Genomic DNA, 12,790 nt, shown 5'->3' on the forward strand with positions numbered 1-12,790 from the left:
AACAATGAAAAAGAAATGACTCTTCAGGTTCAATTGTATGGACATCTCCAAGTTCTTTTCTTGACAAGAGTACAGAAATGATTTGCTATTGACATTTTCTGGGATAGTGTTATTGTGATGATGTAGTGTAGGATGGTGGTGGTGATTTCCAAGCATAGCACACAGCCCTGGAATTTTCTATTCATGTACCCAAAGTTTCATCTGACTCAACATTATTTCGCTTTTCACAAGGTGAATTTAATTTCTGCCACCTTGTAGTGACCATAGGAATACTGAAATTTGTGAACATTGCCATCCTTCCTTTACATAGGCTTCTATTAGATTCCTATCTTTTGCTACCAGCATTCATTGAATTCTTTAAGAATCTGGGAAGAACATTTGTTCCCACAGTAACCAATGCAATAGTAGTCTTCTGCTTATGTTCCCTAGCAAGTGATATTTAAGAGATTATGTCTGCATACTTTTCCTAGGTCAGTTTAGAATCAGTTATTGTTCTATAACTCTGGATTTGCACCATATGTCTAATTTGCTTGTCTGGCTAACAAACTGCAGAAATGGATCTGGCGGCAAGATGTTTTTAAATGTTGAAGTGTGGTGTAGTGGTTGTGGTATTAAAGCTAGAAACCAAGAGACTGAGTTTTCCTCCTATTCTTGGGCACAAGGCCAATTCTTGGGCCAGTTATTCTTTCTCAGCCCTAGGAAGCAGGCAATGCCAATCCTCCTCTGGAAAAAATAAATTTACCAAGGAAATCTCAGGAATTGGTCTAGAATGGTCCTTGTAGCTATATTGCAAATTGTTGTTGTTAATTTGCTTGCTGACTTTTCTGATGCTTCAGGGTTTTAAAGATGGGAGGAATTGCATTGCTTTTTTATTTTGGGTTTCTTTTTGTCTTTAAAATCAGCATGAAAAGATGAATGCAACTAGCATGAAACAATGAATGTGACCAGTTTGTAACATGGTAATCTAGGAAATTTGCCCATTTTTAAAATGGATACAGTATACAAATGAAAATGACTTTGACTGGTTTTAAACTACTCATCTGATTTTTATTTTCTTGCTAGATACATTATTTTTGCCATGAAGATGTTCTACCTGTCTCCCCTGGATTCCTAAAGTACATCATTATAGCTCCCTAATGTATTTTACGGAAGCTGGCCTAACACTCTGCTTTAAATGAAAAAGATTGCATTATGTTTAAGCCAATTGAGCACTTCCTTTTAAAAAATCATTCATTTTATACATCCATTCAGTTTCAAGCCCACCCAACTCCACAGAAGCTTTGCACAGCTTACAATTAAAAATTGAAAATATTTTTTATGAAAACAATCAGAAGAAAAGAATGCAGTTGATCAGAAAGCAGAACCAAAAAATCCAAAGAGGATCAGCCACCATCCTAGCCCAAGCCCTGGGAGAACCACCAAATTTTAAATAATTTGCAGAAAGTTAAAAGGATGGGAGGAGAAAGGATCTCCTGAAAGAGGAAAATCACCTCAGAAGGCAGGCACTATTGCCAAAAAGGCACACTGGTCCAAATTTTCTTTGAAACTTCCAGTGATGGAGAATCCATGACATTTTGGGGGCAGGTTGTTCATCTTATGGTCAATTAATTCTTTCTCATTTTGAATTTGAATCTCTCTCTGTGTGTATGTGTGTGTCTAGAATACATTTATCCGGTACTTTCACTGATAGAAACTATAAGAAGAATTACTTGGGAATTAATAAAGAATTTTTTTTTCTCTGAGTGGAAATTACTTTTGAAAATTGGCCAAACTTTTGTAGAAATACACCTGATTTATTAAATTTATGTGCCACTGAATTTCAGAGAGTCTTTTTTTATTTGTTGTCCTGTTGGATTCCTAAAATTATTTGATTAAACCATAATTTATTATGTGCTAGGGAAAATGTGTTGCTTAGTTTCTCTTATTTTCTCATTCAGCATATCAAAATATGCTAGAACTTTAAAATTTCAATTAAAAAAGACAATTGTAAGAATTTTCTGAAAAAGCATTTATAAATGACTTTATAATGTTGTGATATCTAGCATTCAAATGATTGATAGCTATTTTCCAGACATTAGATTAGATTGTTTATTTGTATGCCGCCCTTTTCCCTGGGGGGACTCAGGGCGGCTCACAATCAAAAGGAAGGGGGGGAAAACAGACTTTTACATATAAGACAGTACATGATTAAAATGCAACATTCATACCATTCGGGCGGATTACATTCTTTAGCCCCAGGCCTGACGGGATAGCCAGATTCTAAGGGCTGTGCGGAAGGTCTGGAGGGTGGTGAGGGTACGAAGCTCCACGGGGAGATCGTTCCATTGGGTCGGGGCTACCACCGAGAAGGCTCTCCTCCGCGTGGTGGCCAGTCGGCATTGGCCAGCGGATGGAACTCGGAGGAGGCCTAAACGATGAGATCTAATGGGTCGTGTGGAGGTGATCGGCAGTAGGCGGTCTCTCAAGTACCCAGATCCACTACCATGAAGGGCTTTATAGGTGGCAAGTAGCACCTTGAAGCGTATCCGGAGATCGACAGGTAGCCAGCGCAGCTCCCGGAGGATAGGTGTTACGTGGGTGAAGCGAGGTGCACCCACAATTGCTCGCGCGGCTGCATTCTGGACTAGCTGAAGTCACCGAATACTCCTCAAGGGCAGCCCCATGTAGAGCACATTGCAGTACTCCAGCCTAGAGGTCACAAGGGCACGAGTGACTGTTGTGAGAGCCTCCCGGTTCAGGTAGGGGCGCAACTGGTGCACCAGGCGAACCTGGGTGCACATAGACATAGAATCAATAGACATTGACATAGAATCAATGTGTCTCAGGCGTTGGAGATGGAGAATTTATTTCATTTTTACCATCTTTTCAGGTATATTTGCCATACTTTTCTGATATTCAAAGTAGTTTCTAAACCACACTATTTTAAATAAAATGGGTATATAGCTGTGATGGCGAACCTATGGCACACGTGCCACAGGTGATACATGGAGCCATATTTGCTGGCACGCCAGCCGTCAGCTCTGGCGCACATGTGTGCACTGGCCAACTGATTTTTGTCCTTCTGGAGCCCTCCCCAGGCTTCCGGAAAGTCTCCAGAGGCTGGGGAGGAGTCGTGCGTGCGTACGCGGGGGTTCGCACACATATGCACAGGTGGGCAGGGAGGATTGAATTGGTGTGGGCATGCACGTGCGAGCAATAGCATGCACATGCACAATTTTGGCACGCTGTAAAAAAAGGTTTGCCATCACTGTTATATAGCAATATAAACAGAACTAAAAATTTTAGTTTGGTTAAAGTTTTAGTTCCTTCTAAATCCCAGTATTGATGTTAATTTTCTCATTTCCAATTTAAATGTGAATCATTGTTGTAACAACTTTAAGTCTATTTATATAATCCTTGCTAATATTAAAGTATGAGGTTTACTGTTTGCTTATATATGGTGGCTTGGCCTTCCAGGTTTGATAGGGTGTGTTCAGGGGTGGGTTGCTGCCGGCATTACTGCTGGTTTGAGGCCCGTACAATTTTGCTCTACATGTGTGTGCAGTTGCCCATAAATAGGTCTGCGCATGCACAGAACATTAAAAAATGGGGAAAAACATGCTGCGCCGATCGGGGAACCAGTTTGGAGGCATGGATCCAGGCTGGCAACCACTACTGGTTTGGCTGAACCAGTCCGAACCGATAGGAACCCATCTCTGGTGTGGTTTCTCCCTTAATGTTTTTTGATTATTGTATTGTTTTCTACTTGAATGGTGTCTAAAACACCATGTATGACATAGGTAACATTGACAGGTAATTCTTTTCTCCCTCAAGAGGAAAAATTGTACAGTGTGATTAAAATGGAATCCCTGTGTGGATTCCTTGCCTGCAGCAAGAAACAAGATCTTTTAGAAAAGGAAAGAACTTGGTAAACTTGTATAATATAAACAGAATGCTTGCTCTGAACATTTCATTCTTCAAGAATGTAGTTGAACAGATCTGTATCAATGTGGACAGCTACATTACAGAAGGGTTCCTTGATGTAACTGCTTAACATTTTAAGGAACAGAAGAGTTTGTACTTTAACATCTTAACTCCCTTGACTGCCTTCTCTTTTGCCATTACTCTTTGTTATCTCTGCTTATTTTTTCTTTTTTCCAGGCAGGCTGGCCAGCATACCCCACTCCCAAAAATGTAGAGATCCGCCTACCCACTTCCCGTGAATGTAGAGACGGGATCTAGCTATACTTTTCATTCTATAGGAGACTTTATGAGATTAATTTGGATTTCAGAGGAATTCTTTGAAATAAAGATTATGTTAAAGATTATGTTAAACCAGTTAAAAACCACTGGTTGATTAATTGATTGACTGACTGACTGACTGATTGATTGAATTATAGTGTATTTTTTTTTCTCTTGAAACTTCAAAGCTTTTCAAAGGAATAGGGTGTAAGTGGTTTCCCTTACTTTAGATCCAAAGCAGGCCTGTGAGATAAATTTACAATGACCATATTTTCTTGGAAAAAAACAATTGAAAAGGGAGCAAATATGAAAGAGGTTCATAAGGATAAAATTGTTTTTGTTTATAACTGCTTTGCAAAATTCAAGAACAAAACCAAGAAATAAAAAAATTAAATAAATCTTAAAAACTGTTGAAATAATGCACTGTACTTTATAATAAAGGATGTATGGCCAGCATAGGTAAACTAGACTGAAAAAGAATGCTTGACTCAAAATTACTCACTGGTTTTGTGAAGGCCTTTTCAGTCCAGGTCCAAAACTTTAAATTATTACAGGCTTTCTACATCAAATTTAAAAAATATCATAAGGGCAAGAAGCTTTTAAAATGCCAAATAAGGTATTTATCAGAATATTGACATTTCTGGGGATGTTCATTTCCCCCCCCCCCCAATATAAGTCATTATATAAAATTCACAAATTTCATTGTAGTATCTGAAAGTAATTTACTCTAAGACTAAATAGAACTTGCAGCAGAATATGCTTACACTATCTTTATTGTTTTTTTCCACAAATAAAACATTAGAAGACAATGGGATTTACTTATTAATTCTTGTGCAGAATTTAGCTATCCCAGTGGACATGATGTTGTTATACACTTTATGATAGTTTTCCACATTTCACAGCCAGTATAATCAAAATTCTGGGAGGGCTACTTTCTGGTATAGGGTCTACTGAAAGAGCAGTCTACTCATAATAAAAGATATACTTTTTAAAATAGACAAAGACCCTGTCCATAAATTCTGAATTCCATTTTGCCTTTAGCCTTAGAAACTGTGAAACAGCATACAGGTATCCCTCCTTAATGATGGCAATTGGGACCAGACTTTCCATTGGTAAGTAACTTAGTTGTAAAGAACAGTAAAGTACAATGTTACGTGACTGTGCCATTCAATAATGATAGTTCTGGCAGTCCATGGTTGCCATCGTTAAATGAATTATCATGATTTGTTAAGCAAAAACGTAATGTGATTGTGACTTCTGACTTCCTGCTGACTTCAATACCCATCAACTTTGTGGAAAGTTGACAGGGAAGGTTGCAAATTGCAATTATGTGACTGCAAGATGCTACAGAATTTTGAAATGTGGTTCAGTTGCTGAGCACTCCAATCACAATAACATGATTGCAGGAGCTCTCCATTACCCGGAATTTGGGGGAGTCTTTGTAAGTACTATTTGTTCAAAGCTGTCATAAGTTTGAATTGTACCTGAATAAGTGGTTGCTAACTGAAGAGCACCAGTATACATAAGAAAGACCTCATATCTTTGGGATTCTAAGCAGTGGTGGGGTTCAAATTTTTTTACTACTGGTTCTGTGGGCGTGGTATGGCTTTGTGGGCATGGCTTTGTGGGCATGACAGGGGAAGGATACTGTAAAATCTCCATTCCCTCACTACTCCAGGGGAAGGTTACTGCAAAATCCCCATTTTCCGGTGATATAGAGGGAGGGGTCACGACAGGGTTTTATCACAGCCTGATTGATCCGTTAGACTGAGAGAAAACTTCTTAGCCTTCAGCTATCCCATTGGCTCCCAGTTTCCTCTCAGTCTTTCTGGTGCTAGGACTGTTGATTTGGCTCTCTAGGTAGGAAACGGTTTTACTAGTGAAATTTCTACAATTCCTGGCTTTAATTCATATTATTGGCTATTCTAAATTGTCTAAATTACTTAAATTGAGTAAATTCGGCTGCGCCCAGATAGGACAGTCCTGCTGCCCTAATACAGTGGGGAAGGCCCGTAGGGCAGCTCCCCTTTCCCTCTGTGGGCCAGGCTCCCTGTGCTGATCCCCGGGGCCATTGCGGGGGTGCCGGGGGCCGTTCGCAGCCGCAGAAGAGCCCACCACACGGGGGCTCGATTCGGAGGCTTTTTGACATGAAAGAGGCGAGGGGGCGCCTCAGCTGAGCCTTACAGGGGACTTCCAGCTGCTCCTTTGTCGCAGGCTCCCTCACAGTCCTCAGAAGCTCGTTGGAGACTTTAGGGAGCCTCCAGCAACTAGCCCTTTCAAGCAGCGGCAAAGTGGAGCATTTTAAAACACTCCGACGGAGCTCCGGTGGCCATTTTGAAGTTAACACGTGGTCTAGGCCAAACGCAGGTCCCAGTCTACCGCGCCTCAGCAAGCCTGTCACTTCAGTCAGCTTGCAAAGACGAGTTTAAGATCCCAGTCTACTGTACCAGAGGGCCAGGCTGCACCTACGTCCGCTCCAGTTGGCTTTGATCCCCTCCCAAAAGAGGCGCCTGAGCAATTCCAACCGCACTTTGCGCCTAACACTAGAAGTCCGCTCGTCCCTCCTGTGATGGCTATTCCCAGCGGTATAATGGGGGGGCTCATTCTGGGAGCCCGACAGAGTAACCGTAACAAAGGATGCGAGGCTCTTTGGCTGGGGGGGCGGTAATGGACTCCAACATGGCCCCAGGTCGTTGGTCTGCCGTGGATCTTTGCCACAACATAAACTGGCTAGAACTGAAGGCAACGCGGCTAGCACTCCGACACTTCCAGCATCAACTTCAGGGCCAACACGTTCTACTTCTCATGGACAACGTGGCCACAAAGGCACACGTAAATCGCCAAGGGGGGGGGCACATTCCCGGTCCTTGTGGCAGGAGGCCCTATGGCTGGGGATGTGGGGGGAGCGACACCTAGCCTCCATAGGCGCAGAGCACATCTCCGGGGTGACGAATCACCAAACAGACTGGCTGAGCCGAGCGACCCTGGACAATGGAGAGTGGCACCTCATTCCCCAGAAGTTCGGCACGCCAATGGTGGACTTATTTGCCACACCCAGAAATGCCCAGTTACCGCGCTTCTTCTCCCGGTTCTGGTCCCAAGAGGCGGAGGGCACGGATGCTCTCAGGAGCCACTGGCCGGTGGGCCTACTTTATTCATTCCCTCCCATTCCCTTCATTCCCGGGACAGTCAGGAAGATAGTCAGGGAATGGGCTCAGGTCATCCTACTCGCCCCCTACTGGCCCAGGAGACCGTGGTTTGTGGACCTAATCCAACGGTCGGTCTCCCCGCCCTGGAGGATACTTCGGGAGGAAATCGCCTTGTGTCAGGGGGTCCTGGTACACCTGGAGCCCCAGTGGCTCCACTTGATCTCTTGGCACTTGATCGGCGACTCCTGAGGAGTGTTAATCTGTCCGAGGGGGTCATTGCCACCATCAAAGCTTCTAGGCGGCCTTCCACCACTAGAATATACAACTCCACTTGGAAGGCGTTTGCGAGGTGGTGTTCTAGCCATGACCTTGATCCCTCCAGGGCCTGGTAGCTGTCACCTTGGCCAGGCGTATATCCGAGTTGGGTGCTCTCTCTTCTAGGGACAACCTCTGTCAGTTCCATCATGACAGAGTGGTCCTCCGCCTAGATCCCACATTCCTCCCAAAGGTGAATACCTCGTTCCATAGGGCTCAGGAGGTGATTCTGCCTAATTTTTGCCCAGATCTCCCCATGAGCGCAAATGGCTCTGGCAAAGGCTGGACGTGCGCCGGGCTCTCTGGATTTACTTAAGAAGGACTGCGACAATACGCAGATCTGAGGCTTTGTTTGTCTCTTTTCGACCGGGGTCCCTGGGATCTAGGGTTTCTTCATCCACCATAGGGAGGTGGCTGAGACAGGCCATCATGACTGCCTACGAAACATCGGGTCAGGCTTCCCCTGCAGGTATCACCGCCCACTCTACGTGCAGTGCCGCCACGACTGTGGCCTGGGCCACCAGGGCCCCATTTGACAACATCTGCCAAGCGGCCACGTGGGCCTCTCTGACTCCGTTTATACAACACTACTGGCTGGACGTTTATGCCTCGGCTGAGGCATCCTTCAGTAGAAGGATCCCTTAACAGGTGGCAGTCGCCCCTCCCCCAGATCCTTCTTCTTCCCTCCCTGGGACTGTAGCTTAAGTATGTCCCTGCCATGACCCCTCCCACTACATCACCAGAAAAAGAATGTTGGTCCTGAACGTGTCTTTTAGGTGATGTGGAGGGAGGGGTCACGCTCCCACCCTAGCTAGTTGAGTTAAGGTCCAGGGGAGGGCTGGGAGGTCTCTCCTGGGGTCTCTGTGTGTTTTGTTTGCAGTGGCCAAGGTGGCACAGTGGTTAAATGCAGCACTGCAGGCTACTTCAGCTGACTGCAGTTCTGCAGTTCGGCTGTTCAAATCTCACTGGCTCAGGGTTGACTCAGCCTTCCATCCTTCCGAGGTGAGTAAAATGAGGCCCCGGATTGTTGTTAGGGGCAATATGCTGACTTTGTAAACCGCTTAGAGAGGGCTGAAAGCCCTATGAAGCGGTATATGTCTAACTGCTATTGCTATTGCTATAAGGACACTGTTCGCCATCAAGGAAACTGGGAGCCAATGGGATAGCTGAAGGCTAAGAAGTTTTCTCTCAGTCTAACAGACCAATCAGGCTGTGATAAAACCCTGCCGTGACCCCTCCCTCCACATCACCTAAAAGACATGTTCAGGTAAGACCAACGTTCTTTTCCTCCTGATCAGCTGGGACTGATGGGGATGGGGTGAGTCAGAGGTGGTATTTGCTGGTTCTCTGAACTACTCAAAATTTTCGGTACCGGTTCTCCAGAACTGGTCATAACCTGCTGAATACCACCTCTGATTTTAAGGCACTAAAGATTTGTATGCTCCAAATGTTTTCCTCTTTTACACCATTCATTTTCTCTAAAGTACTTTTTAAAGGACTTTTTGAGTCTAATGAAGTTTAGAATCTTAATGGTTTAAAAGCGCACCCTTAGCATGAAGTCTGTAGTTGAATTTTTTGCAGCTCATGGGGATTGATTGATTGTTAAAATTTATAAACAGCATCATTCCAGAGTTTCAGCTCATTAGCATACAGCTGGATATGAGGGACAGAGCCCTGCTTCCCTTCTATTGATAGCTGTAGGAGAATAATAATCTGAGAGAGAGAGCAGTTGGGAGGCAGAGGCATCTGGCACATTTTGCTGCCTCCCAAAATGTAGTAGCAAAACTTGTGACTTTGGATGGGTGGTGTAGACTTTTTTTTTTTGTTAACCCTTTTAAAGTTCCCAGAACACAGTAGTTTTGAATTTAATAGCCACTGTCCCCACAAAACTTATTATTCAGCCCTGGTTTCAAAAAAACCTGCCCATCTGTATTCTATAAAACATCTGAATATTAATACCACTGCAGAACATTGATATGGATGATGGACCAGCTGTTCCAGAAGAGAAGGTCTACCATAGATAAGATCTTGTGGGTCTTTGAAGATGATCCGATAGGCAGATTCCTTTTGGAGCAGACAGTCTTGCAGATATGCATGTTCATAGCCATAAAAGATTATTTTCATTACCATGCCCTTGAATTTATAGCTAATTTAGTAACTATAATCAACATTAGTTGATAAAGTTTATATATAAATATTTACTAAGTATTTATTGTTTCAAAAAAGCTATGAAGAATTCTGTTCAGTTTGTAAGTAATCATCACCATCCATAGTTTTAACTTATGGTAATTTTACAGTGAGAGTTCAGGTATAATATATTGGAGTGGATATAAAAAAAATTATATTCATTTTTTTTATAAACTACAAGTAGTCTTTGCTTATTGACTGTTTGTTCAGCAACCATTCAAAGGTACATTTGCACTGAAAAGGAGTTTTATGACTAGTCCTTGAATTTACAGCTATTGCAGTGTACCTGTGGTCAAGGATCACCATTCATGACCTCACAGTTTGCTTCCAACAAGCAAAGTCAATGGGAAGTCTCAAGTTTTGGTCATAATACTTCATTCTTATTGACCGAGGTGATTTGCTTAATGGCAGCAACTGGAACTGACATCATAAACTGGGTATAGTCACATGATATTTTACTTTATGACTGCATTGCTTAGCGACAGAATTACTGTAGGAGATGAGCAGACTAAGCCTGATAGTGGGGTCAAATGTGTCATCAGTTTGGAGTCATTATATTCTCCCTCCATTGACTCTTATCTAATGCCAATTTGGTTTGACAATTAGTAGATCGATTTATTGTGTATCCGTAGCATGTAATAGACTTTTAGTGCTTTGAACTCAACTCCTATTCCTGATTATTTATTTATTTATTTATTTATTTATTTATTTATTTATTTATTTATTTGTCTTGTATGCCGCCCACTCCCGGAGGACTCCGGGCGGCTCACAAAAGACAAGGGAAAGGGGGGAACAAGACAAAGACAACATAATAAAAACAAAACCAACATTCACAATTTCTATGGAGGTAGATGCTTCTCAGCTCCCCCCAGCCTGCTGGAACAGCCAGGACTTGGTGGCTTTGCGGAAGGCCGGGAGGGTAGTAAGGATCCGGATCTCAACAGGGAGCTCGTTCCAGAGGGCCGGAGCTGCAACAGAGAAGGCTCTCCCCCGGGGAGTCGCCAGCCGACATTGGTTGGCAGATGGAATCCGGAGGAGACCCAACCTGTGCGATCTAATTGGTCTGAGAGAGGTAATCGGCAGGAGGCGGTCTCTCAAGTATCCAGGTCCGATGCCGTGTAGGGCTTTATAGGTGGCGACCAGCACCTTGAAGCGGATTCGGAGACTAATAGGTAGCCAGGTTACTTGATAGTAATAGGTTACTTGAACCTGACAATTACTTCCAGTAAAATCACATTAAACCTCTTTTTCATGTAAGTTACGTTTTCTATGGTTATTGCACAATAAGGAAATAAGTTCTATATGTCATCTTTGTGTGTGTGTGTGTGTGTGTGTGTGTGTGTTTTGTGTATGAAACATTGTATGTAAAGGGAAAATGTGAAAAGAATTAATCTCTTACAGTTTAATTAAACAAGAAGCATCTTGTTAAGAGATTTTTTAATATCAAATTATAGTTATTTACATAAGCAATTAAATCAGCAATAAAAACTTCTATAAATAGTTCTGCAGTCTCATTTTCTAAATTATCTTCCAGAAGAGTCTCTGAGAAGTACAATGTTTATTGACATATGGACAGAAAAGATATTCAGATTGTTGTAATTGATAAAGGATCTTTCCAAACTCTGCAGTATCAGTCTTTGTGCAAGTAGAAAGTCATATAATATCCATTTCTAGTCTCAAGAAATTATTTTGTCATGTCAAAATCTCATTAAAAAAAAAGATGGGAAACAATCTTTCAAATAATGGTTTATCTGTATATTTATTTATGCACATTCAATAATCTATATATCTCCCACTTCCAACCCTTAGGGTGGTTTTCAATATATATTTATAATATAGCTTTATAAGTATTTGCAAATTTATAGAAAACATGTCTATACCAGTTCCTATCTTTTAAAATGTTAAATTTCAAGTCCACTTGAGCTTTTCAAAATACAAATTATTATTCGTTTGCCATATTTTGTTTCACAGTACCTGAAAACTGGAATAAATATTACACTGCATATTATCAAACCTGCCATGCTAAATCAACTCTAATTTTTAATCTTTCCTGTAGCATTGGTGAATTCTTTATCGATGGGGATGATTTTCTTCTGTTCTCCCATTGTCAGTGTATTTACCAACTTGTTTGGTTGTCGAAAAGTAGCTGTAGTAGGAGCAGCTGTGGCTTTCGTTGGGCTCCTTTCAAGCTCCTTTGTACGGTAAGAATACTAAATTTTACTGACTTTTCAGAATGCAGTTGGCCTCTAGCAGTATATTTGGGCACTCCCTTGACAACTCTAATATTTTTTTTGCCCAACCTCCCAACTTCCTATCATTGGATCATGATCTTGATTTTAAATCATGCTTGATGACAGAACAGATCTTAAGTGTGCTTCTAAAGTGCTAAAGTGGTAGGATAATACTTTAAATATGACATAATTTTAATCAAAACACTAAAATTATGTCATATTTAAAATATTATCCTAGCACTTTAGAATCCAACAGCACCCTCTTAAGATCATGATTTGTTCTGTCATCAAGCATGATTTAAGCAGCCATTTCTGGGGTTTGTGTAAATGAACTTTTCCTCATATTGCTCTATGTTATTTTTGTATTGAAAGTGAGAAAACATGTTACCCCAGGGATTATTGTATATTCAAGAAAATAGTGAGATTTTGCATGGACTGCTCTTGAGCTATGAACTCTTTGTGTCTATTTGTCAATGCTTTGAGATAAACAGATTCCACCCAGATCACAGGAACTCTGTTTTATGGTTGAGGTCAGAGGTAGGCTGCTACCAGTTCACACCCGTTCTTCTGAACCGGATGTTAATTTTCTGAGCAGTTCGGAGAACAGGTTATTGGAAAAAATCTTTTCCCACTTTACAGGGCTAATCCTGCAAGGGAGGCAGGAAGGAAACATTCTGGTATGCCTGT

At 42.0% G+C, this 12,790-nt stretch overlaps 1 protein-coding gene across 1 annotated transcript in view; it reads left to right on the plus strand.

Annotated features, from left to right (window-relative positions):
- The window catches only part of SLC16A10 (solute carrier family 16 member 10), a 54,800-nt gene that overhangs the window by 16,339 nt on the left and 25,671 nt on the right, over positions 1-12,790 (plus strand). The window contains exon 2 of the mRNA XM_032215455.1: positions 11,929-12,073. Coding sequence (XP_032071346.1) covers positions 11,929-12,073 — 145 coding nt within the window. The remainder of the gene's footprint in view (positions 1-11,928; positions 12,074-12,790) is intronic.

Source organism: Thamnophis elegans, chromosome 4, assembly GCF_009769535.1.
Source record: "Thamnophis elegans isolate rThaEle1 chromosome 4, rThaEle1.pri, whole genome shotgun sequence".
Taxonomy (NCBI): Eukaryota; Metazoa; Chordata; class Lepidosauria; order Squamata; family Colubridae; genus Thamnophis; species Thamnophis elegans.